The 27,130-nt window shown below is 46.7% G+C and overlaps 1 protein-coding gene across 5 annotated transcripts in view; it reads left to right on the top strand.

The window, feature by feature from the left end:
• LOC142943723 (uncharacterized) overlaps window positions 1–26,165 on the top strand; it is a 96,872-nt gene extending 70,707 nt beyond the window's left edge. Inside the window, exons 8-18 of one of the 5 annotated variants that reach the window (XM_076085413.1) lie at window positions 7,635–8,719; window positions 9,949–10,203; window positions 12,849–13,023; window positions 13,173–13,235; window positions 18,073–18,383; window positions 18,868–18,924; window positions 21,400–21,492; window positions 22,356–22,437; window positions 23,353–23,465; window positions 25,318–25,504; window positions 25,864–26,004. In XM_076085413.1, coding sequence (XP_075941528.1) covers window positions 7,635–8,719; window positions 9,949–10,203; window positions 12,849–13,023; window positions 13,173–13,235; window positions 18,073–18,383; window positions 18,868–18,924; window positions 21,400–21,492; window positions 22,356–22,437; window positions 23,353–23,465; window positions 25,318–25,504; window positions 25,864–25,871 — 2,429 coding nt within the window. In that variant the 3' untranslated portion in view covers window positions 25,872–26,004. Of the gene's footprint in view, window positions 1–7,634; window positions 8,720–9,948; window positions 10,204–12,848; window positions 13,024–13,172; window positions 13,236–18,072; window positions 18,384–18,867; window positions 18,925–21,399; window positions 21,493–22,355; window positions 22,438–23,352; window positions 23,466–25,317; window positions 25,505–25,863; window positions 26,005–26,024 lie in introns of those variants that run through there. The other 4 variants (XM_076085410.1, XM_076085409.1, XM_076085412.1 and 1 more) reach the window with 4 other exon arrangements.
• Window positions 26,166–27,130: the final 965 nt, after the last annotated feature.

Genomic DNA, 27,130 nt, shown 5'->3' with positions numbered 1-27,130 from the left:
GTTCAGGACCAAACGCAAAGCCACTTTCAGACGTGTGGATGCTGAAATATATTGTCATGACTGCAGTTGGGGAGTTACTATTGACATCATTCTTGACCTCCACTGTGCCAGCATGTACTCATTTGATTGATGCTTCCAATCACAAGCCCCGTCAATAATGGATGTCCCTCCCTAGGGAGGTGAGCGATTGCTTTTGCCTCTGCTTGTTGCCTGATAGTACAAGCGCAGTAATATCTGTGATTCCCTCCGGTCCCATTGCTCTGGTGTTTTAGGGTCTTCTTCACATTTCTTTGCTAGAATTTGCTGGTCAAAGGGTTGGGAAAGTCACGAGGTCAACGTTGTGAACAATGACGAGAAAGAATGAATAATGGCAGTTTCAGTCTGCTGTAATAACATCTCTATCAAGATATAAACGGTGGCCGAATCTGTTCCTAATAACGGGATGAAGGAAATAGAAAAGTGGAAGAGGAAATTAAGAACTGTTTACGTCTGATCTAAATAGGTTTCTCTTCTGTGTTTATGGCTCAAGAACAGTTAAAAACGGAGTTGGCAGGATTTCCAAGTTCCTTCATTTCTCTTTTTTTCATCTGTGAAATAGATGGAACAAAAGTTTTGCCAGGATCATTTTTTTACGAGCAAAAATGTTTTCTCCCACAGTTAACAAATGAAAAAAATAATTTAAAGGAAACTTTTTTTCACCTGCACTTGAGTCATAAACATAGGATAGATAATTATTTGAATCAGACTTAGAAAATGGATGAGCAAATCTTTTGTTCTCATTTGAGTCTCAGGCCTTCCAAACACATCTCAAGCAGTGTTAAGAGAAAGAAAGGGCATCGTGAAGAAGAGTCACGCAGGAGAGAGTGACAGTGATGAGGATGGGTGCATCTCTGCTTCTGAAAAGTGAGGCCAATGCTGAAGTGTCTTAAAGCTGCATTCTATCTAGTGTCCACCAGGGGGCGACTCCTCTGGTTGTATAGAAGTCTATGAGAAAATGACTCTACTTCTCTCTTGATTTATTACCTCAGTAAACATTGTAAACATGAGTTTATGGTCTCAATCTCTAGTTTCAAGTCTTCTTCAATACAGCATGATGTTCATTTAGTACATTATGGTCCATTTAGAGTCAAACAGACCATAAAGCAGGGGATGCTTTAGGGCGGGGCTACACGGTGATTGACAGGTCACAACCACGCCGTTGTCTGGTCTGGGAGTCGTCTGTGTTTTCGTCTTACAACTTTAACCCTTTCACAGTAGATTTTCACTTCATGAAAGTCAATTGTAACATTTAAGTCGACTAAAAAGGTCTTAAAACCCAAATGGTGACTTCCAAAATGCAGAACTTGCGTCTTCAAAACGGCAGTCCATAAACCAAAGGGTGATGTGGCGGTTACTACGTCCACTCCTTACATGCAGTCTATGGTTGGGTCACACGTCCTGCTGTTTCCTTAAATAAAGCCATTTTTACCGACGGCTCTGACACACATCACATCTCTGCAGTAATTAGAGGATCAAGTTGATCTCCAGAGCCTCTCATTGTTTACATTTAATAAAAAACGAAGGCCTTCTTTGTTTACTTTGCTTGCTCCCATTTCTGTTGTTCCCTTTCCTTTGTCTTGTCACACCGCTGTCTCACTTTATTGAGGTCAGGTTTCTCTTTCTTCTCGTAGATAGTCACCTATTAGTGTTCACTCTGGTCTGATGTCTGTCACCGTTCCAGGTCTGGGGTCGCTCCACGTTATGTAAGCTAACAATGTCATTTCATTCCGCTCAAAGGTTTACGGCCCAGTTCCCTCGTCTTGTTCCCTCCTCTCCTCCGCCTCTTGTCCTCCCTCCTCTCCTCCGCCTCTTGTCCTCCCTCCTCGCCTCCGCCTCTTGTCCTCCCTCCTCTCTTCCGCCTCTTGTCCTCCCTCCTCTCCTCCGCCTCTTGTCCTCCCTCCTCTCCTCCGCCTCTTGTCCTCCCTCCTCGCCTCCGCCTCTTGTCCTCCCTCCTCGCCTCCGCCTCTTGTCCTCCCTCCTCTCTTCCGCCTCTTGTCCTCCCTCCTCTCCTCCGCCTCTTGTCCTCCCTCCTCTCTTCCGCCTCTTGTCCTCCCTCCTCTCCTCCGCCTCTTGTCCTCCCTCCTCTCCTCCGCCTCTTGTCCTCCCTCCTCTCCTCCGCCTCTTGTCCTCCCTCCTCGCCTCCGCCTCTTGTCCTCCCTCCTCGCCTCCGCCTCTTGTCCTCCCTCCTCTCTTCCGCCTCTTGTCCTCCCTCCTCTCCTCCGCCTCTTGTCCTCCCTCCTCTCCTCCGCCTCTTGTCCTCCCTCCTCTCTTCCGCCTCTTGTCCTCCCTCCTCTCCTCCGCCTCTTGTCCTCCCTCCTCTCCTCCGCCTCTTGTCCTCCCTCCTCTCCTCCGCCTCTTGTCCTCCCTCCTCTCCTCCGCCTCTTGTCCTCCCTCCTCTCTTCCGCCTCTTGTCCTCCCTCCTCTCCTCCGCCTCTTGTCCTCCCTCCTCTCCTCCGCCTCTTGTCCTCCCTCCTCTCCTCCGCCTCTTGTCCTCCCTCCTCTCCTCCGCCTCTTGTCCTCCCTCCTCTCCTCCGCCTCTTGTCCTCCCTCCTCTCCTCCGCCTCTTGTCCTCCCTCCTCTCCTCCGCCTCTTGTCCTCCCTCCTCTCCTCCGCCTCTTGTCCTCCCTCCTCTCCTCCGTCTGTTGTCCTCCCTCCTCTCCTCCGCCTCTTGTCCTCCCTCCTCTCCTCCGCCTCTTGTCCTCCCTCCTCTCCTCCGCCTCTTGTCCTCCCTCCTCTCTTCCGCCTCTTGTCCTCCCTCCTCTCCTCCGCCTCTTGTCCTCCCTCCTCTCCTCCGCCTCTTGTCCTCCCTCCTCTCCTCCGCCTCTTGTCCTCCCTCCTCTCCTCCGGCTCTTGTCCTCCCTCCTCTCCTCCGCCTCTTGTCCTCCCTCCTCTCTTCCGCCTCTTGTCCTCCCTCCTCTCTTCCGCCTCTTGTCCTCCCTCCTCTCCTCCGCCTCTTGTCCTCCCTCCTCTCCTCCGCCTCTTGTCCTCCCTCCTCTCCTCCGCCTCTTGTCCTCCCTCCTCTCCTCCGGCTCTTGTCCTCCCTCCTCTCCTCCGCCTCTTGTCCTCCCTCCTCTCCTCCGCCTCTTGTCCTCCCTCCTCTCTTCCGCCTCTTGTCCTCCCTCCTCTCCTCCGCCTCTTGTCCTCCCTCCTCTCCTCCGGCTCTTGTCCTCCCTCCTCTCCTCCGCCTCTTGTCCTCCCTCCTCTCCTCCGCCTCTTGTCCTCCCTCCTCTCCTCCGCCTCTTGTCCTCCCTCCTCTCCTCCGCCTCTTGTCCTCCCTCCTCTCCTCCGCCTCTTGTCCTCCCTCCTCTCCTCCGCCTCTTGTCCTCCCTCTTCTCCTCCGCCTCTTGTCCTCCCTCCTCTCCTCCGCCTCTTGTCCTCCCTCCTCTCCTCCGCCTCTTGTCCTCCCTCCTCTCTTCCGCCTCTTGTCCTCCCTCCTCTCTTCCGCCTCTTGTCCTCCCTCCTCTCTTCCGCCTCTTGTCCTCCCTCCTCTCCTCCGCCTCTTGTCCTCCCTCCTCTCCTCCGCCTCTTGTCCTCCCTCCTCTCCTCCGCCTCTTGTCCTCCCTCCTCTCCTCCGCCTCTTGTCCTCCCTCCTCTCCTCCGCCTCTTGTCCTCCCTCCTCTCCTCCGCCTCTTGTCCTCCCTCCTCTCCTCCGCCTCTTGTCCTCCCTCCTCTCCTCCGCCTCTTGTCCTCCCTCCTCTCTTCCGCCTCTTGTCCTCCCTCCTCTCCCTCTTGTCCTCCCTCCTCTCCTCCGCCTCTTGTCCTCCCTCCTCTCCTCCGCCTCTTGTCCTCCCTCCTCTCCTCCGCCTCTTGTCCTCCCTCCTCTCCGCCGCCTCTTGTCCTCCCTCCTCTCCTCTGCCTCTTGTCCTCCCTCCTCTCCTCCGCCTCTTGTCCTCCCTCCTCTCTTCCACCTCTTGTCCTCCCTCCTCTCCTCCGCCTCTTGTCCTCCCTCCTCTCCTCCGCCTCTTGTCCTCCCTCCTCTCCGCCGCCTCTTGTCCTCCCTCCTCTCCTCCGCCTCTTGTCCTCCCTCCTCTCCTCCGCCTCTTGTCCTCCCTCCTCTCCTCCGCCTCTTGTCCTCCCTCCTCTCCTCCGCCTCTTGTCCTCCCTCCTCTCTTCCGCCTCTTGTCCTCCCTCCTCTCCCTCTTGTCCTCCCTCCTCTCCTCCGCCTCTTGTCCTCCCTCCTCTCCTCCGCCTCTTGTCCTCCCTCCTCTCCTCCGCCTCTTGTCCTCCCTCCTCTCTTCCGCCTCTTGTCCTCCCTCCTCTCCCTCTTGTCCTCCCTCCTCTCCTCCGCCTCTTGTCCTCCCTCCTCTCCTCCGCCTCTTGTCCTCCCTCCTCTCCGCCGCCTCTTGTCCTCCCTCCTCTCCTCCGCCTCTTGTCCTCCCTCCTCTCCTCCGCCTCTTGTCCTCCCTCCTCTCTTCCGCCTCTTGTCCTCCCTCCTCTCCCTCTTGTCCTCCCTCCTCTCCTCCGCCTCTTGTCCTCCCTCCTCTCCTCCGCCTCTTGTCCTCCCTCCTCTCCGCCGCCTCTTGTCCTCCCTCCTCTCCTCCGCCTCTTGTCCTCCCTCCTCTCTTCCGCCTCTTGTCCTCCCTCCTCTCCCTCTTGTCCTCCCTCCTCTCCTCCGCCTCTTGTCCTCCCTCCTCTCCGCCGCCTCTTGTCCTCCCTCTATCTCTTTCAGTCCCTTGCTTTTTTCAAAGGTCAATTTTGGCATGTTACCATTTTTTGAAGTAGCAATGAAACAGAAGGTAATATCAAAATTGAACAGCAGAACAGATAAGAAAGGGAATGTGTATTCATTCCTAAGCAGTTCTTCTGTTTCTCACCTTTGTGTTCCCTCCATATACTCCTGACTGCTTCCTCTCCTTCAGTCTGCCCACTCGCCTCTTTATCTGCTAATCCCTATTTCCCACGCGGACTCTAAAGCATTGGAATCGAAGATCTTTGCTCTTCCTTTGATCATCATATGCCTAATTCAAAGTCCTCTGACGTAAAATGAACTCTTTTTTTGTGTGCAACGTGGCAGGTGAGAAACCTGCAGTCAGAATAGGCGACGAGTTGATGTGATGATGAAACACCTCACACTGATTTCAATGTCTTTATGCCCACCGCGTGGGCGACAGCCGTGGCCAGAGGCATTATGTTTTCAGGTTTTCCGTCTGTCCGTCCGTTCTAGTGAACGTGATATCTCATGAGCGCCTTCAGGGGAATTCCTTCAAATTTGGCACAAACGTCCGTCCACTTGCACTCAAAGTTGAACTGATTAGAATTTAGTGGTCAAAGGTCACTCGTTATCACAAGTGTACACAAGTCTCCAGTAGGATATAATGATGAAGTGATGACATTTTTGGACAGTGGTAAACTGCCACTCCACTGGTTGGGGGAGGCTCTCTTTATTTACCTGTTAAAAAATAAATGTCCGTTAAAAAAAAGCTGCAAATTTCCTTTTTGTGAAAATGTAAAGTAATATAGGCATAAAAATACAGGGCTGAAGTTGCAGCAGACATAGTAACTCACTCAGTAACTGAATCTATAGCAACATCGTACTTCCTGTGTACATCCCCCCCCCAAAGCTTCCAGATCATGGGAACTGTAGTTCCAAAACCTAGAGGATGATTATCCCCCACATGGGAATAATGCAAAGAGAAATACCAGGAGTGACAAATCCATTAATATAAACATTTCTGATGTTGCACTCTCCATATTTACTGAAGCTCAGAATGTCCAATCGAATTGTGTCACAGCTCTGCCCCTTCTCTCCTGTCTCTTTATTTCTCACTCACCTATCAGCTCATTCAGTGCACCTGTCAGCCTCCCTCCTCATCAGCACAACTCCCCTCACCTGCCTCTATTTAAACCCCTGCCTCTCACTCACTCACTGCCAGATCATTGTCATGTCTACCCGTCTGTTTGGCTCGTCCTTTTCCCGGTTTCCCCGTCTGCCTGCCCTGCCTTGTCCTGCTGGATTTCCCCCTCATCTCTGTTGTGTTCCTGTAAGTTTCCTGTTCTGATTTCACTATTCATTAAATACCTGCTTCACTCTACTTCTGGTCTTGTCTGCATTTGAGTCCTCCACCACACCCCGTGACAAATTGTGGTACAACTTCAGTTGTCTGTTTTATTAAACTATCGACACAAACAACACAAACTGGGGGCTTGAGTCCTAACCTTCCTCAACCCATGTGCAGCTACAGAAATAGACCATGTCTTTATCCTCGTTCATAGAATACTCTTTTTACAACAACAAAGCACATTTATACATTTTGCATCCACATAGGTGGGAAGCAGGCGTCTGTGTGACGTACATTTCTCTGAGTCAGGCGCACAATGGATTGTGGATTTGGAAGGACGCACAGGACACGCTTTTCTCTACTATGTTGTATTCAATTTACACATGTGGACATCAGAGGATCCAGCTCCCAAACTGGAACACAGCTGGAGTTAGCAGCTCTGACCGCGCTCCGCTAACCCCATTGTTGGGTCATCATCACCCAAGGATGGCCGATGTTTCATTCAGTGAGTCGGCAGAGGAGAACTATCTTCCTTTGCTCTGTTGGTATTGCACCATATTTTGGTTTGGCAGGGCAGCGACGCCGTCCACATTTGTAGTATTTGGTCTTTTATTTACGTCAAAGAAGCAGGTCTGAAATACTTCACTTCTTTTACAAACTCGGGCTTCAAGTGTTTGACTCTCCTGAATTCTTCCGTACTCTGTGTCCATCAGCGTTATTATTTTTCCATGAACCCCTTCAAGAAGAATGACAGTCAAATATAGGACTCCTCTCATCAGCTAGTTTCCATCCTCTGCTTGATGATCTGGAGGCTCTCATCCAGACATTAGCACCTCTATCTTCATGTGATTCTATTGATGCCAGTATGGATCCAAAGAACCATGAAAGGGAAATTAGCTACATGTTCTTATTCAAGCAGGCGTGCAATCATTGATGCTGATGAGACCAAACATCCTTTGCTTTGCACATGCAACCAAAAATCTGTCCAAGTGAGACCAAACATTTTTGCTCCTGACATTTAGCAGGGCTGTCTCTGAATGTGTGTAGCGTTTCCTACTAAATGTCAGGACATTTTCCTCTGTTTCTTTTAGATCAAACGTATATGCAACAACAAATCACTTTAACATTTCACTTAATGTCCACATGACCAGATTTGGACGAATTTTTTGGAGAAACTACCCAGCACACAGTATCAACAGCGTTGCATAGATTATAGACGGACTATAACAAATCACTCTAAGATGGTCACAGCATGTTTAGCTGAGCAGAGAAAGCTGCGTATTTAGGAGCATGGTGCAGGGGTGTATTCACTAGAATTAGAAGGCAGAATTCACAAGTCGTTACGCTAGAACAGACCTGGTGAACAGACCTGTGTCGTCTCCAAGAGGGCAGAAATTGGCACAAGTAGCCAGTGTGAAATATAACCTTTTTATGACGCACGTGTTTTACAGTGATTTGATTGATTCACTGGACGATGCTCTGCAGCTCTCTGTGAACTGCTGCCGGTAACTGTGCGTGTTTTTAAATTGGAAAAGAGGCCTTTTGTTTATCTGACATGTTGCTGTGATTTCTAATTCAAATCAATTGTCTTTCCAGTAAAATCCGACAAGATGGCCAAGGCAGAGAAGGAGGAGGAGAAGCCGGAGGACCAAGTAAAGGACGTGGACCTGTTCGACCCTCTGTTTGATAGAGCTGAGCAGAAGAGCGTGAAGGTGGAATACGCAATCAGCGAGACTCCAGCCAAGGTGGAGAAAGAGATGGAGAAGGAGAAACAGACAGAGAAGGAGAAAGAGGCAGAGACACAGAAGGAGAAGGAGAAAGAGGCAGAGACACAGAAGGAGAAGGAGAAAGAGGCAGAGACACAGAAGGAGAAGGAGAAAGAGGCAGAGACACAGAAGGAGAAGGAGAAACAGACAGAGAAGGAGAAGGAGGCAGAGAAAGAGAAGGAGAGGGTGAAAGAGAAGGAGACGGAGATGAAGGATGCAGGGAAAGTTAAAGAGGAGAAAGAGATGGACAAAGTGAAGGTGACGGAGAAACAGACAGAGAAGGTGGATGAAAAGAAGGAGACAGAAAAGGAAAAAGAGAAAGTTGAGTCAATTCAGCAGAAGGCAGAAATGAACAAGGTAGAAGAATCACAGGATAAATTGGCAAAGACGGAGAAAGTAGTAAAAGTGGAGAAAACCGAGGATGTGGGAAAAGTAGACAAAAATGAAAAGTCCACAGTGCACGACAAAACGGAAAACACTGAGAAGCTTGAGAAAACAGAGATGAAGGATGGCAAAGAGCAGCACACGGACAAAGCGGAGAAGACCCCGGAGCAGCAGCCGACACCCGTCAAGCTAGATACCAGTTCTGACAGGCTGGAGAAGAAGGCCGACACGGAGACAAAGGCGACACCAGACGTGGGAGACGCCAAGAAAGAGAAGGCCGATGCAGACAAAGCCAAGGCAGCGGAGAAAGAGCCCAAGAAGCCGACGGAGAAGCCGACGGAGAAGGGCGATAAGGAGGAGAAGCAGGACAAAGTGCAGGCCAACAAAAAGATTGTGGAGAAAAAGGACGACAAGAAGGACAAGGCTGCAAGAGCAGACGGAGGAGAGAAGGCCAAAAAAGCAAAACCTGCAACCAATGGAAGCAGCGCCCCACTGAGCAGGGACCTGGCAAGTGCAGACAGGAAGACAAAGGTAGGAGTTGTTGTAAGCTACGGGATGTTTCTCCTTACACACTGACACACTGATAGGATCCATAGACTCTATACTGAACACAGACTCGTGCCCATTTCCCACCTGGAAATCAAGGTAAATTAATAGGGTTTTATTTGTTATGGCGAGCAGTATTGTAGGACCAGTTTTAATATTTATTGTTCTAAAGGGACACACTGTGAGGTACGGCCTAGTTTGATCTTTAATAGACCATCAACATTTGACACCTCGTACATCTCTTGCTTGGATGGATTGCTGAACGGGCTTACCGGGCACACGCCCAAGGGCTCAGTGGCCCCCGAGCCAACTATAAAATGTATACTTGGTATGTTATACTCGTACCAAGAGACTCAAAACAACCTCAAAGAGACTCAAAATGACTTCAAATAGACAAAACAACCACAACGAGCAGAAAATGACAACAAAGAGACTCAAAATGAAACCACCTCAGATATCGCCTTGATCGAGGGATATAGCTGAAATGATTTGGGTTTTGATACACTGATACATTTTGAAGGTTTAAATGGCAGAAAAAGACATTCTTGACGCATGCCGCTAAAGCTTCGTCTGCTGCTTCCTTTATGCCGACTGCATATAAGTACAAAAACACCTTGTTCAGCTATTTCATGTTACGTATATTCACATTTATAACGTATACATTAAACAACAGAAGCAATGCTAATTATTAGTGTCATTCCGTGTCAAATCAGGAGGTGGTTACAGTTGACATTTTTTGCAAATCTCATGTATATGCTGAAAAGTTCTGTAAAATATTTTGGTTGAATTTTGAGAATTGCAGTGTTTTGCTACTGTTTCAGGCAAGAATCCTTTTCTTTCTTTTCTTTCTCTCCAGACACAGTTACTACTGCAGTTAAATGTGGTTGGGGTACAGTCAAAATGATTTAAAGGCACAGATACGAGGCCGACTCTACATGACTGAGTCGCAAAAAAATATGCAATTCTTAAAATAAAAACAAGTATTTAACAGAAACGTATTGTTTGCGCTCAAACAGCATATGCATAAGGTTTGAACAAAATCACAAATATAAACAAAAATGTAATTTGACACAGAAAGAGCCATATGATTTCTACTTTAATGCTGCTTAACCTCCCGGCGTTATCATCCGTTTTCCTTATTCTTTTGCCTTCCTTTGCTTTCCCTCCTCGTTTTGCTCTCCATCGCTCCTGAATGTTTTGGCCCTGCGTCGCAGCCGGCTGCCGGGGCGACCAAACCGGGCGCTGCTGCTGCTAAAACACGTCTGGGAACTGCAGCTGCCGGTGGCTCGCTCACGGCTCCTACTAAGCGCCCCGCATCCTCCACCACCACCTCCATCTCAGACAAAAAAACAACCACAACCAAGGCCCCATCCACGGCCGCCGCTGGTCCAAAGCGGCCCTCCACCACTTCCACCAGCCGCCCAGCATCATCCACCACCACTACCACTGCACGGGACGTCAGGCCCAAGGTAATGTTCGGCTGTCAGGACGTCCGTCAGAGGCCCATAATGGGTTTGGATGAAGTGTGACCAAACAATGTTAAATGTCTAGCTTTTGATGATTTGGGACCCTCAAAAACTCTGTTTCCTGACCATCTGGTCTACGTGCCTTTTAGCGCGCACAGACTCACAGTAGTTTATCACAACTGTTAGATTGTGGGGAAACCGCATGAGATCCAGCCTCTGCTACAAAGTCAGCTGGCTTCAATTGTAATCACAAGCATTTAATACTACAGAAGCTAAAACAATTGCATAGTGAAGTACATTATTTACAGTATCTATAAAATATGACCCGCGCCTCACCCCGAAAGCGTTACCACCCACGCGGTGGAACAGGAGCAAGAGACAGAATCTTTCTCTGGCTCCCTCTTCACAGTTTGAAAACCCCTCCCATATTGTCCATCTTAGTTCCTATTGGCTAACTCCAGCTGGCTCCTCCTTCTCGCGTCAGCCAGCTAGGACCCAGGCACGGGGCTGCTCCTTCTGCGTCCGCTGAAATTGCCTGTCTAGAAATCTCGGTCTGTCCCTACGCCTTACTCTTAAACATACTATATAAAGATAAGGATTTGCAACTTTTGGCAAAAACTTCACACGTTTTACAAGCATAGATGGTAAACTCCAAGTACTTGCTATCATATTATTCTCCACCTGTAAGAGGTGCTACTAATTATACTAAGAAACACTTCTAACTATAAATTCTAAAACACTCCTATAATTATGACTAATTATGAATTCTTAAACACTTCGAATTATGAATTCCTAAACACTTCTAATTATGATTTCTTAATTATGAATCATTAAACACTATTATAATTTCTTAAAGCACACTTCTAACCCTATATTTGCTACACAACACTTTGATGACTCTTGGTCAAAGGTTGCAGCTTCAGGGTTTGCAGTCCAACCTCAGAAACACAGAGTGCTTCTTCTTTAAAACAACTCGGACAGAAATAGATTACACTTTCAAAAACACCATCGTTAACAATAGCTTTGTACGTTGTTGCTAATGACTTTATTAATAAATTGACCCTCCCCTTAAATGTAGCTTGGCCAATCATAGCGTAGCATCAGCCCGCTCTGACAAGGGTCCGACAACTATTTGGATCTGTTCCATAGACTCATGAGTGGATGTGGAGCTGGTCATGGTTAATTGTGTAATAGTGATACTCGTTACCCGGAGAGGAGTGTTTCTATGTAGAAACCTGTGGAGCTAACATTAGCAGAGTATGTTAGCTCTATTAACTAGCGTTAGCACTTCTATGCTGTGCTGGCCACTTAAGGTAAACTGAATGTGTACACATGCTGCTTTATCTCTTTAATGATAACGGTGAACAAAGAGCTCCCTGCTTTACAGGAACACTGCTGTTCCTTCATGACGTTGTCTTCTGTCTGGATCAGCAGGTTCACTGTCACACTGTGATCTGTAGCTTTAGCTTCTGTCTTTATCTTTTCAACCTGTTTTCACTGATGCATCAGTTTGACATCCTGGATGTATCCTCTAGACCCTTTTATCGGCTTCTCTCTGCAATTTAGTTTTTCCAAAAATGTAAATGTCTTCAGGTGCAGTTAGTGACAGTGTGGACTCCATGTTAGCTTTGACAGAGTAGCAGCGGGGGGCTATAATCCAAGAATATAATTTATGTTATTCTGAAATAGGACATTCTGTATCGTGATACTTTTACTTGAGTACAATTTTGAAAATAGGACTTTTACTCTGTAGTATTTAAAAGATCTGAGTATGTACGTCTGAGTACATGTTGTGTTGATTTTTCCCCTTAATGATTAATGATGTGGGTATTGAAACTTCCACAAACTGCTACCATGATCTTAAGATTTGACTTCCTGGTGGACTGGTGGTTAAGGGGTTCGTGCCATGCCAACCAGCTCCCCTGTGTTTCCTGTTTGTATTCACACTTCAAAGTCTCCAGTAAAGGTGAAAAATGGCTAAAAAGATTAGTTTTATTAGACCGCTGTGTGGGTCAACTGTTATGTCATGTTATACTTTGCCCAATGAGTCTATTGTCACATGATCAATATCATAATACTGAGGCTGCAGGCTGCAAGGATAGATCTCTAAAACTGGGCATTTCTGTCAGTACGTCCTCCTGACTCATTGATTACTTCATGTCACTAATTCATGTTCTGTGCTCTCAAAAGACTCGTCAGCCTTCTGTCACCCTCGTCCAGTGGCCTCCTTAACTGCAACACGCGTGAACTTCACAACCGCTAAAAATGAAGAGCCTTTATTTAGCCTCTCGCCGCCCGAGGCCACGGGGTGACTCAGTGCAGTGTGGCTGGGATGGCTCGGCTGTATGTGGAGCGTGGAGTCATCGTAGGGGTGATGATGGCGCTGAATGAAATTTGCAGTATTCAGGGAGCATCTAAATGTTACACGCAACGGGTCTTTGACCTGATTTTCTCAGTGCAGTCACTGATGACAGAAGCCAAATATAAAGATGTATTATGACCCACTTTGGTGCTAACAGCATTTGATTCATTGATGGTGGTTTTTCCATCCTTTACCGCTGCTGACATTGCTCGCCATCACCCATCAATCTTCCTTTCCTCTCCTCACTTGACATCTCCGGTGTTTTTTTATTGTTCTTCCTCCCCAGACAACTACAGAGAGGCGCCCCCTTGTGCCAAAGGCCAGCACCACCACCTCAGCAGGCTCCACCACTGCCACCAAAAATGGAACCGCATCAACAGCAGCCAATAAAACTGCTACATCAGCGCGCACGGCACTGTCTACTCGCACCGCAACCACCACTGCAGCCAGAAGGCCTCTGGGTAATGGCAGCCACTCACACACACACAAACAAACATGCACACAGATACGCCTGTGCACGTTTTTGATGCTTGGTATTTTTAGCTCTGTGCTTTTTATCCACACATGTTGCCCTCTGCAAAAACTACACCGCTCACCATCTGTGTTTCAGCCCCCAAGACAGACGGCAAACCGGGAGAGGAGAAGAAGCCCGGCGCTCTGAGGACTTCTACAGGTATCACAGCACACATAAAACAGAAACAGGTCACACTCAAAGGAAACTCTACTATACACATAGCCGAATGAAAAACATATATATTATATATATATATACACATACAGTGGGTACGGAAAGTATTCAGACCCCTTTAAATTTTTCACTCTGTTTCATTGCAGTCATTTGCTAAAATCAAAAAATTTCATTTTATTTCTCAGCACCCCATCTTGACAGAAAAAACAAATGTAGAAATTTTTGCAAATGTATTAAAAAAGAAAAACTGAAATATCACATGGTCATAAGTATTCAGACCCTTTGCTCAGTATTGAGTAGAAGCACCCTTTTGAGCTAGTACAGCCATGAGTCTTCTTGGGAATGATGCAACAAGTTTTTCACACCTGGATTTGGGGATCCTCTGCCATTCTTCCTTGCAGATCCTCTCCAGTTCCGTCAGGTTGGATGGTGAACGTTGGTGGACAGCCATTTTCAGGTCTCTCCAGAGATGCTCAATTGGGTTTAGGTCAGGGCTCTGGCTGGGCCAGTCAAGAATGGTCACAGAGTTGTTCCGAAGCCACTCCTTTGTTATTTTAGCTGTGTGCTTAGGGTCATTGTCTTGTTGGAAGGTGAACCTTCGGCCCAGTCTGAGGTCCAGAGCACTCTGGAAGAGGTTTTCTTCCAGGATATCTCTGTACTTGGCCGCATTCATCTTTCCTTCAATTGCAACCAGTCGTCCTATCCCTGCAGCTGAAAAACACCCCCATAGCATGATGCTGCCACCACCATGTTTCACTGTTGGGATTGTATTGGGCAGGTGATGAGCAGTGCCTGGTTTTCTCCACACATACCGCTTAGAATTAACGCCAAAAAGTTCAATCTTGGTCTCATCAGACCAGAGAATCTTATTTCTCAGTCTGGGAGCCCTTCATGTGTTTTTTGGCAAACTCTATGCGGGCTTTCATATGTCTTGCACTGAGGAGAGGCTTCCGTCGGGCCACTCTGCCATAAAGCCCCGACTGGTGGAGGGCTGCAGTGATAGTTGACTTTGTGGAACTTTCTCCCATCTCCCTACTGCATCTCTGGAGCTCAGCCACAGTGATCTTTGGGTTCTTCTTTACCTCTCTCACCAAGGCTCTTCTTCCACGATTGCTCAGTTTGGCTGGACGGCCAGGTCTAGGAAGAGTTCTGGTCGTCCCAAACTTCTTCCATTTAAGGATTATGGAGGCCACTGTGCTCTTAGGAACCTTGAGTGCTGCAGAAATTCTTTTGTAACCTTGGCCAGATCTGTGCCTTGCCACAATTCTGTCTCTGAGCTCCTTGGGCAGTTCCTTCGACCTCATGATTCTCATTTGCTCTGACATGCACTGTGAGCTGTAAGGTCTTATATAGACAGGTGTGTGCCTTTCCTAATCAAGTCCAATCAGTTTAATTAAACACAGCTGGACTCCAATGAAGGAGTAGAACCATCTCAAGGAGGATCAGAAGAAATGGACAGCATGTGAGTTAAATATGAGTGTCACAGCAAAGGGTCTGAATACTTATCACCATGTGATATTTCAGTTTTTCTTTTTTAATAAATTTGCAAAAATTTCTACATTTCTGTTTTTTTCTGTCAAGATGGGGTGCTGAGTGTACATTAATGAGAAATAAAATGAACTTTTTTGATTTTAGTAAATGGCTGCAATGAAACAAAGAGTGAAAAATTTAAAGGGGTCTGAATACTTTCCGTACCCACTGTACATGTGCTGGTCATATAATTAGAATATCATCAAAAAGTTGATTTATTTCACTAATTCCATTCAAAAAGTGAAACTTATATTCATTCATTACACACAGACTGATATATTTCAAATGTTTATTTCTTTTAATTTTGATGATTATAACTGACAACTAAGGAAAATCCCAAATTCAGTATCTCAGAAAATTAGAATATTACTTAAGACCAATACAAAGAAAGGATTTTTAGAAATCTTGGCCAACTGAAAAGTATGAACATGAAAAGTATGAGCATGTACAGCACTCAATACTTAGTTGGGGCTCCTTTTGCCTGAATTACTGCAGCAATGCGGCGTGGCATGGAGTCGATCAGTCTGTGGCACTGCTCAGGTGTTATGAGAGCCCAGGTTGCTCTGATAGTGGCCTTCAGCTCTTCTGCATTGTTGGGTCTGGCATTTCGCATCATCCTCTTCACAATACCCCATAGATTTTCTATGGGGTTAAGGTCAGGCGAGTTTGCTGGCCAATTAAGAACAGGGATACCATGGTCCTTAAACCAGGTACTGGTTGCTTTGGCACTGTGTGCAGGTGCCAAGTCCTGTTGGAAAATGAAATCTGCATCTCCATAAAGTTGGTCAGCAGCAGGAAGCATGAAGTGCTCTAAAACTTCCTGGTATACGGCTGCGTTGACCTTGGACCTCAGAAAACACAGTGGACCAACACCAGCAGATGACATGGCACCCCAAACCATCACTGACTGTGGCAACTTTACACTGGACCTCAAGCAACGTGGATTGTGTGTCTCTCCTCTCTTCCTCCAGACTCTGGGACCCTGATTTCCAAAGGAAATGCAAAATTGACTTTCATCAGAGAACATAACTTTGGACCACTCAGCAGCAGTCCAGTCCTTTTTGTCTTTAGCCCAGGCGAGACGCTTCTGACGCTGTCTGTTGTTCAAGAGTGGCTTGACACAAGGAATGCGACAGCTGAAACCCATGTCTTGCATACGTCTGTGCGTAGTGGTTCTTGAAGCACTGACTCCAGCTGCAGTCCACTCTTTCTGAATCTCCCCCACATTTTTGAATGGGTTTTGTTTCACAATCCTCTCCAGGGTGCGGTTATCCCTATTGCTTGTACACTTTTTTCCACCACATCTTTTCCTTCCCTTCGCCTCTCTATTAATGTGCTTGGACACAGAGCTCTGTGAACAGCCAGCCTCTTTTGCAATGACCTTTTGTGTCTTGCCCTCCTTGTGCAAGGTGTCAATGGTCGTCTTTTGGACAACTGTCAAGTCAGCAGTCTTCCCCATGATTGTGTAGCCTACAGAACTAGACTGAGAGACCATTTAAAGGCCTTTGCAGGTGTTTAGAGTTAATTAGCTGATTAGAGTGTGGCACCAGGTCTCTTCAATATTGAACCTTTTCACAATATTCTAATTTTCTGAGATACTGAATTTGGGATTTTCCTTAGTTCTCAGTTATAATCATCAAAATTAAAAGAAATAAACATTTGAAATATATCAGTCTGTGTGTAATGAATGAATATAATAGACAAGTTTCACTTTTTGAATGGAATTAGTGAAATAAATCAACTTTTTGATGATATTCTAATTGTATGACCAGCACCTGTATATATATATATTAATCACATGGTAATAATGTTAAATAGTCATGAATAGAAATGTGCCTACATCAGACACAAAAGTCCTAAAATGGTAGTAGAGGGAGGGTGCCCCTATGTTCAAAAGAAACGCAGCTAAAGGTCCCACTATTGTAGATAAAATATGATGACGTGCCCTCTTGGATGACCTCACAGAAGCAGAGCCCCCTTCCAGTGGAGAAAACGAGATGCAGTGCACTAATGGTGCCCTTAAATGGTGCAAACGAGTCAGCTCAGACTGCCTGAGTCCGATAAGTTTTATTAACATACAATATTGAGTTATTGCCCAGCCTTGTGTCGCAAATTTTTTTTTTTTTCAGACAGATTTTACGTAGCCACAGTCGTAGCTAGAATTGAGTATTTCCAGCCGCTATGTGACCTGGCACCGTAGCGCTCCCCCCCTCCTGTGCTTTTGATCTCTGCGTATATTGATGTCCTCTCTCTTCTTCACTCTCCTCTCCTGTAATCCTTCTTCTCCGTTTTGCCTCCCCCCTCGCTCTCGCTCTTCCCACACAGTTACAGCTTTGCTCCTTCCGTCCACAGATTAGTTGACATTTTGGCAACATGAGGGCTGTCAGCAGGAGTGTGACACTGCAACACGCACTGTCCGAGCATGACAATGCTGGGCAGAGGGAGAGGGAGAGAGAGGCTTTATTGCTGAAAGGCCCTGGAGAGTTTAAAAAACCTTCACCACAGCAGCCTGTGGATTACCGTCCCCTCGCCGTTGACAGGAGTTTGCAGCTCCTGCAGATACGGCGGCTGGATTTTTCTCAATTAAACACGTCTTAACGGGAGCTGGAGATACACCAAAGGCTCTCAGAGAGGGATGACAGGACGCACGGTTCAGCATGCAGCCCTCTGAAAGAAAAAAGCTGACGCATAGAATGTGAATTGACAGATTTTAAGTGCAGTGTGGCTCAGCACGCTCAACTGAGGGATGCTGAAATGTGCTCACCGGCAGGAGATAGAAGTGCAAGTGTAAGCAACTCAGTCTTGTTCACTGAGATGCTTACATTTACATTGTTGTTGTTTTTTTCAAACAAACAAAAGACTCATCATATACGTATGTGGATGAAAGAAGATGATCCCTCTAGCTCTCTTTTACTGACCATTCTTTCTTTGTCCTTTCTGGCACTTTCTTATCCGTCAGTCGACTGTAAGTGACGGATGAGATCCTTTGTGATTTGGCTTTAGGTTTGGTGAGAGAGAGCGTTTATGAATACATAATGCATTTCAACATCAGTTCCAGTCCTCAGTATGATGCCTTTGGGTGTCTTGAGTTTTGTTGTTGCTTCAAACGTAGCTGAGAATTATCATCATTAACATTTTATCCCAGAGTCCCGAAGTGAGACCATTCAAATAGATATCTAGCTTTGCAATGACAAACTATGAAGCTCTGATTAAACTACGCGTTCATGTGATGCATAAATGAACAATGTATCTCCGGCCTGACTCTCTCTTTCTCTCTCATTCTCACTCTCAGCAGACTCTACCAAGCCCAAGACCACCACCAGCACCACCACCCGCAGCACCGCTTCCACGGCCGCTGCCTCTCGCACCCGAACCGCAGCAACCAAACCGGCCACGCCCTCCTCCTCCACCACCACCACCGGTGCGGTACCAGAGAAGAAGCCCACGTTGCCCCGCACCCCTCGGCCCACTTCCTCATCCACCACCACCGCCGCCTCTAGGGCCACGGCTCGGCCCAGCACGGCACCGGCCCCCGACATCCGCAACGCCCGCTCCAAGATCGGCTCCACGGACAACATGAAGTACCAGCCCGGAGGAGGGAAGGTAGGTCCGACCGTCTGCAGCGGTCACACCTCTAGACGGGTGCTTTGCTTTAATCTTCTGACGCTGGCCGCCCCTCAACTAACAGGCAATGTAGCCTCAAGATCTGTTTAACATGCGACACTGGCTTCCTGCCGTTCCTCACTTACACTTGTTTCTGATGCTCTTATTCTTAAATAATAACCAGTAAATGCATACCACTTTATCTGTAGTGTAAAACATTGATAGTCAGCATGATGCACAAGGTCGCTAGTACATTCTCCTCAGCAGCTACAGTCGAATACAGTCTGCAACTCCTTTCTCACGGTCTTTGGCTTCCTTAATTCACCTGGTTTTTCCATCTTCTTTTACTCCCACCTTGATCTTCTAACCACTCTTTCTCCACCTTTCATCCTCCGCCCTCATACCTCCTCCTCGCACCGCCTCCTCTCCCTGTGTGTTGTTGTGTGGTGTTGTCGCTGACCCGGGATGGGTCTTGTCTCCCCAGGTGTCATCCACCTCTCAGAGCAGGGCCGCCGCCTCCAAAGAAACCAGCCAGGGCAAAGTGAGTCCCCTCCCCCTCCTCCACACCATCACCACACGCTCCACCTCCTTCTTTCACTCTCTCTGCCTCTGACTTTTATGTTCCCACATATTTTTATCATTTTTCTTTCATATTTTTTTGTTGGTTTGTGCAAAATGGCTCCATTTGAAGCAAACTACAGCTTTTCTACTCCACGTCCAGGGTTCCGCTCAGCCATCTAGAAAACATTATGTCTCTATTCAAATATACATCTTCATATTCCAAAAGTGTTACCCGGAGACGGATACAGATACAGCTTAAAAGAAGCACTATGCTTATGTTAACACATGTACAAACACAACGATATCACAGCTTAAACGACAAAATCTGACGTGAAGTTCATGTGTTGGATCATTTCATTTTTTGTCGTACCAAATTGCTGCATGCTGATAAGGCCGTGGTTGCACCAGGACATAGAAACTGTCAAGTCTGTACGCTCAGAGATGGGATCTAGCTTGCATTGGGTCTCCAGTCGGCCATGACCACATGCCCCGGTAGTCTTGCTTTCATTGGGTTTGGATCTTATCGAGGTGTGGACAGCATGTCGACACAATCCATACAATTTATCAAACGTACGTCTCCATCATCTTCCTCCCACGCTGGAGATCCTCTCCAGAGGAGAGCAAAGGGAAGAGAGGAGGAGCATCGGGGCTGGAGCTCATCTGAGACCTGCTGTCTGAGTCCTGTTAAGATCCTGCTGATGAAAACATACTTCCTGATTTTTCCGCTTGAAAATAAAAGCTTTTATTGGATTATTGGACCAAGAATTTATAGGAAATGAAATGTGCTCATCGCCAAATTTGCGCTGCTTTGTTAGCGGCTATTCTATTCTATACGGCTATTGATACTGCAGGGAGGAAGAGTGAGCAGCAAGAATAATGGGGGGCTTTTATTGTGAAGGATTTATAGGATATGAAATGTGTTTATCACTATCCGATCAGGCAGGTCGCGCTGAAGTGACAAGTGTGGACACACACACACACATGCAGACGGAGCTGAGGTCCCGTCTGCTGCACCAGATCCCAAAGGCATTGAAACGTGTAGAACATGAGTGTTTTCCTTCAACATCTATTTTCCTTTCTTTAAAGGACACCTGTCCAAAATGTGGCCTCCGACTGTCGCTCAGTGGTCGAGCTAAATCCTGTTCCTCGTTCCTATTGTAAACACAGCAAATCTTTCCTTCAGCAGTGACGTGCCCTGAAGTAGCAAACAGCCAGCAGCGCCGTCTCACTCGCCTGACACTGATGTACAGTAACGCGCTGCAGTCGGTGCACTCCGCGTCACAATTTATGATGTGGGTGCAAAAGCACAGGGCCACTGCTACGGTGAGGTTCCACATCCTCGGTGCCGCACTAGCGCCCCTGCTGGTTGGTTCACTTGAGATGACTGTCATGGCACCGAGCTGTGGCCGTGACTGTGTGTCTGTGTCTCAATGAAGAAGACAATTGACTCCGAAACGTTTTTCTGTGTCAGGTTCGGTCTTTAACATCTCAGTCTAACCTGTCTCTGAACTACAGTATCGATGTTGCTTTTGTCGCTGGTCATTCATTGTTAATAACGTGCTCTGAGGTCCTCTGGATTCTACTCAACAGGGACGGATGTGTTGTGTTGCATGTGTGTGCTCTGAACCCCAAAACCCGCCGGCCAGATGGAAAAGCATGTTTTCTTTAAACAATCGCCAAAACGACCATGTTTATCACAGCCAGAAGCTGTAGAAACCCTCATTATCAACGGATTCTCGTCTTTCCGTCGGTCCTCAAACGCATCAAGGGTGACGAGCGCTTCCATCAGTAAAAGCAACCAAAACTAAGCTTCAAATTGTGATATTTCATCAAAAACATTTAATTCTACATGTCTCATTTAAAACTCTGCCACAAATAAACCGTTAACTCTAAACAGATCCTGTAAAAAACGATAAACTCTGAGCTCCTCAGCTCCACTAGGAAGCCATGATTTTTCCTTTTTTATGATTTATGGCATTGTAACTGTTATTCTGCACAAAGACATTTTTGAGTTATCTCTACTTCTACTAAAGGAAACGCCCCAGAACTGCTTGGGCTTCAGAGGGTTAACGTATTGTTTGTGTGGCGTTCAGTAGCTTCTGCTTTCCTTTTTCACCAGACTTGGATGAAACGACGTTCAAGTATCTTTCTGTCCGTTTGGATTTCTGTCACCGTCGCTATTCAAATAACACAAGCCAGATGTCAGACCGCTTCACTGCCCAGCAGTCGATATCAAGCGCACATAGGACATTTCAGATATTTGTTGTATTTGTCCAGGTGAACCTTGCCCTGTCCTCCTGTCCTTTCCTTTCCAACCCTGCCCTTGATGGTGACTTCTTCTCCCCTTCTCCTTTCTTTTCTTCTTTTCTTTTCTCACCTCTCCTCCTTCCACTTCCTCTCCCCGTCCTCCCCTGGCTCTCCTCTTCCCTCTTGCTGCTATGCTGTGTCCATGTAGGTTCAGATAGTCTCCAAAAAGCTGGACTTCAGCCACGTCGCCTCGCGCTTGGGCTCCAAGGACAATATGAAGCACGTCCCTGGTGGAGGGAATGTAAGTACTGCCTGGCCTACAACCAGAGCTCACACGCATCGGCCAACTAGTCCCACAAACTTGGCTTGATGACCTGGCTAAAAGGAACAACGGAGCAAAGAAGAAATATAATATTTTCAACTCTTTGCTCCTAAAAATGAAAAAATATGAAGAGAGCCAGTTCTACAGTATAAAAAAGATGTCTGCCTTTATAAAAAGTTGAGTTAGCTACAGTACTTACGGCCTCCAACACTTAGTGCTGCTCTCGTTTGGACCCTTGGAATCATTGGACAGCATGCTAGCAAGCCTTATGGACCCGCCCCTCCCCCAGAACCCGCTGCACAGTCCCCTGCTTCCTTAAAGTCCCCCTGTGTTGTCCTCCCCTGTCACTAACTTACTAAACAAATGACAAAGTCAAGCGATAAAGGCGCCGATGGTCTCCGTCTCCGTCCGGTTGTGTGAGGAGAGGATCCCCACGGAGAGAGAGCCACATGTGGGATCTCTGGTTGTCCTGAAAGGAGGCCGTCCTGTCCCGAGCTTCTTCTTGTGACGCGTGGTATTTTACAGCACATATCTAAAGCGATTTTACCACATAGGATTATTTTTTTTAAATGAGTGTTGTTGCTGTTGGAATCAACCACGGCTTTGCAATTAGTTTGGATTCTCAAAGTTGGGCAGTGACGGCAGCAGCATGATCTCAGAGATGCAATCTGAATTCTTCTGTCTTTGCACGATGGCCGCAACATGGAGGACGGTGTGCGTTCCACCATTTGATTTATCCTAATGGTGGTAATACAAGGTGTGAATGAAGCCGTGAAAGGGCCCATAGCCATGCACAGTGTAGTAATCACTCGGGATAAAAAAGCTTGTGTGACGTTCGACAGGTGCAGATCCTCAACAAGAAGGTGGATTTGAGTAAGGTGACATCAAAGTGTGGATCCAAGGACAACATCAAGTACAAGCCTGGTGAGTGGGAAATGTTTTTATTAAATGCACGGTGCTCAAAAGCTGCTGGATGCTCCATCTCTGTGTCCACTGAGTTTATTAAGTACCTAGATAGAACTAATGAGTCTATAATGAACTGTGTAGCCAAAATACAGACACTCAGAGCCTTTAAAGAGATGGCCGCATCGACACCCATTAAAACCACAATCTTTGATCCGACGGCCATGCCAGTATAAACTCATATATTCTATTATATCAGGCTGTCAATCTAGAGCTGAGGCTTCAAAACTTCAAAGGCTTCAAAGTTTTTCCACCAGATTGATCCATTTTCATCCTATGGGGCAAATATTTGCTATTTTCCTGGTTTCCTGCACAGTTGTTGCAAATCATTGACATCCCAGAAAAATCCCCCTAGCATTGAGTATACAGAAAATATAAACGTATATATATTTAAAATAATTATAAATGATTATTAGGATGTTGACTGATTTAATAATGTCAAATAATAATATAAATATAAATATAATATATATATTATTTTACATTATATATATATATATATATATAATGTAAAATAATATATATATATATATATATATAATGTAAAATAATATATATATGTATATGTATATATATATATGTATATATATATATATGTATATATATTATTTTACATTATATATATATATATATAATTTCATGGCAGTTTTTTGATGCAGACATGTTTGTCCTCCAATGACAGAGCAGTGCATCAATGTGGATATCATCATCACTGGTGTCAAACATTTATGAAAACATATAAGAACATAAGATTTGCTAATGTGTGACTTTGCATGATGAACGGGTTTACTGTAAAGAAGGCTCATGCATATGTTAGCTTGTGTCCGTGCATGCAATGTGTGAGATTCTCATTGATTGTCCGTGTGTGCGCTGCAGGCGGTGGGGTCGTGAAGGTCGAGTCCCACAAAGTGAGCTTCAAGGAAAAGGCTCAGTCCAAAGTGGGCTCCGTGGACAACTTGAGCCATTCACCTGGTGGAGGAGACATCAAGGTGAGATCAGACTGCAGAGAGCTTCATTTATTTTTATGAGCCGACCAATCACAGTGAAGAGGAATCAGGTTTCACTGCAAATGACGGTTCCTACAAATATGCATCAATACATCCTGATTGGTGCGGAGAAGAATGTGACCTATCAGCGGTTTCTCTCCGAGCCCCGCCCACTTCAAAAACCAGTGAAAAGATCACGGAGAGAAATGCAGAGACAGAACCTCTCATTAGTCTGATGTTGACTAATCCAACCTGTTGTAGCTTCGTCAGGTAATGCGTGTGTTAATGTAGGAGCTCAGAGTAACGGTCTGAAGCTGAAGAAATATGTGTTCGGGGCCAGACTTGAGTGTCAGTTAGAGAGGGCAGTGAAACACTCCCAGCTTGGTTTTAAAGTATGATTCAAGTCATTATCTGAGCAGATTAATGGAGCATTTATGACTTCGGGGGTTTCAGGTTTTTAGTGCTCGTTGCATCACTGTGTTCGTAATCTGAAAGATGTCGGGTGGCTTCCAGCTGCCATCACTTATGATGATGATGATGATGACAGCCTGTCATGAACCATCTCAGAGCCTCTCCACCAGCAACCGGCTCCCTTTCTCCTGACCTTTTTGGTCCGGCTGTTGTGCAATTGTGCGGATGCCTCCCTGCGGGGCACCGGTCTGCTCAGCTCTGTCCTGCACGTTTAGAGAGAGAGGAGGTCGACGGGATGGTCGTAGATTTCGGCAATGCGAGACATTTTGGGGGCAAATGGATCAGAAATGATGTCACCTGTCCCCTCAGCCTATGGCAGCTCGTCTGTGTTTCATTATCTCCACACGCTGTGGAGCGAAGATGCATAATGGTAAGGACAGCTACAAATAGCATTGGTGTAACAGGGACCCGTCTGAGGGAGCTTATTGATTACTGAAGATGTGTAGAGCTTTGAAACATGCTCTGACTTTGTGTTTGTGTTTGTGGGACAGACGGTATCTCATGTTTTATTCTAGAGCTGTGCAGACTTAAAGAAAGACAACGCCTCATATCCTGTCTCATGATATCAAAAGCCTCCAAGTCTCCATTGTTGTCCAGAAACTATTAAAAACACATCAATGAGCTGCACCGTTGCACTCAGTGACATGTTCCTTCTTCACCGTGAACACACACACACACACACTAGTTTATTTTGACTCAGTCCCACATACACCGCCCCGCTGCCACAAACACTCAATAGAGCGCCGGATGTGGATTAATCCGCCGCTGAAAATAGTCCCCAACAACAAATGCACTTTTTCCTCTTTGGTGAAAGCCACAGCTGTTTGTTTTTCACATTGTCACGAGATAACGTGAGAATCACAGGATCACATGTCGCACCAAAATCCATCTTATCAAGGTTTTAAGTAATGCGTTTCTGGACCAATCAGCTTCCTGTGAGGAGCTATGGGCGTGGCTTAAGGTATGTGTGTGAGAAGTAGCAACTCTTGAGGTCATTTCACATCTTCCTCCGAGGTACATTTACAGATATGTTTATGAGATCATGCAGAAGGGTTTGTGGCTCAGGTAAAACACATTTTATACACATTTTACACTTTGCATCTGCTTTGTTTTATGTGATCTACTTGAATTTACAATTAGCTTTTGATCAATGCATTTTTTTAACATTATGTACTCCGGTTATTATTTTTCTGGAATGCCATCCACCTCCACCTCCAGATCTTCTGCCCCACAATAGTTTTGCTATTCCAGACTGTCTTCCTGAACTACGCACAGAACTATAATCTGTCTTTCACAACAAATGATATGTTCTATGTAGATTTGAAGCCAGGTTGGATCCATACCCACCCCCACCGATTGACACGCCCTGCTGTGTGTTTTCTAGGATGAGGGAGCCCAGCAGACAACAGAGGGGAGCGGGACCCCCCTGAGTGGCACCGTGGCCCCGGGCCCCGAGCCGGGGCAGGCAGGGAGCCCCGCTGCCCAGGAGAACGGGCTGAAGGAGGGGGCTCCCTGCACTAGTGAGGGCCTCCGGGAGCCCCAGGCTCTGGACTCACGAATCCCAGAGACGAGTAAGTGTGTGTGTGTGTGTGTGTGTGTGTGTGTGTGTGTGTGTGTGTGTGTGTGTGTGTGTGTGTGTGTGTGTGTGTGTGTGTGTGTGTGTGTGTGTGTGTGTGTGTGTGTGTGTGTGTGTGTGTGTGTGTGTGCCGGCCCCATCTGCTGTTGGGACGCTCAGGTAAAAGCCAATCATGCCAAACTATATCCTGTTGCCGGGAAACACCTGAAAGTTAGCATACTGTGTAGGACAAGTACACTTTTTGTCTCCATGTCTGAGTGTAAACGTGTATCTCTGTCTGTACTGTGTTCATCATGTTGTCTGCCGTCCAAAGCTCCTGATCACACCGTCGTCTCCTGACTTCTTATCTTGCAGGCATCTAACTCTACTATCCCTCTGCCCTCCTCATCTCAACCTCCCCCCCGCAACATCACCCCCCTTCCCCACCTTCTCCCGTCTGTCTTTTTCTTTCTCCCTTACCTCCTTCTCCTCTCTTCCCCCCTTTTTTATTTCTTCTTCCAACCTTTCTGCCGCAGATTGAGTGTTTCAAGCTCAACTTCCGCGAGAATGCTCGCTCTCGCACGGACCACGGCGCCGACATCATCACCTGGCCGGCCCCCCGGGACGACGACGACAACAGACCCCGCCCACACGGCTCCTCCCATTCTCTATACCAAAACCACCACCACCACCTGCCGGCTCCCCTCAGTGTCTCCCTCAACGAATCGTCGGCTCCCCACCTTCCTCTCCCCCCATCGAGCCCTCAGACCCCTTTCATCTTTAATCTGTCGTTGCACATTTGTGAACGAGCCGTTCTAGTATCATGTTATGCCTCCTCTCTCACATCTGAGCTCATCATCATGTGCTATAGCAGCCCCCCCCCCCCTCTCTCTATGTTTGGCTGAAGTGACTGTATAGACTAGGCTTGGGCCTTTATGGGAATCTATGTGGTTTTTCCTCACATATTTGTTTGAGTCTCCTCCGAGCCGGCTGACCGGCCCCCCCCCCCCCCCCCGTCTCACCTCCCACACAACAATAAGCAGCGATCCCAGCGTGGATCCACTCACGGCTTCTGTCCAACGCATAGCTTCTCTTTTCCTCGTGACTCTATAGGCTGTTTTTTTCCCGATGACCGCTTCGCCTCCGCTTCAGTAACGTCACAGTAATTCATCGTGCATCTCATCCGCTTCATCGCCGTCACTATCACTCACCATAAACAAAAGCTAGACAACAAGTAGGCTGTTTGAACCATTGTAGGCTGTGTAACTCTTTATTCTCTGTGTTTGTGATGGTGTGTTTGACTGACAAAAATAGTGTAAAAATGAGCTTTAGTGTTCTGTCCGGATCTTATTTCTGTTTCTCTCGAGTTCTCTTCTTTCGTTGCTCCTAGTTTCTTGATTTTTAAAGCTAGGTTTTATTTATTGTACGTTTCTTCCCACGCAAGCAATACAGCGGGCGGTCTTTTATCTCCGACAGCACTCCTTATAATCTTGGAATCACGCACAGGTTTCTTTGTAAACCAAGACACACAGCGAAGATGTTCACAGGGAGGGAGAACGTGAGAGGGAAGGTGTTGCTAGAAGGGGGCGAAAAAGAAGCGTTGGAGACTAAACGCGTGTTGGAACCTGAAGGTTCATTTGAA

The sequence above is a fragment of the Anarhichas minor genome, unplaced genomic scaffold (assembly GCF_050575085.1).
Source record: "Anarhichas minor isolate MPS153535 unplaced genomic scaffold, ASM5057508v1 ptg000155l, whole genome shotgun sequence".
Lineage (NCBI taxonomy): Eukaryota > Metazoa > Chordata > Actinopteri > Perciformes > Anarhichadidae > Anarhichas > Anarhichas minor.
The sequence above is the reverse complement of the archived record's forward strand: the minus strand, read 5'-3'. Positions and strand labels throughout refer to the sequence as shown.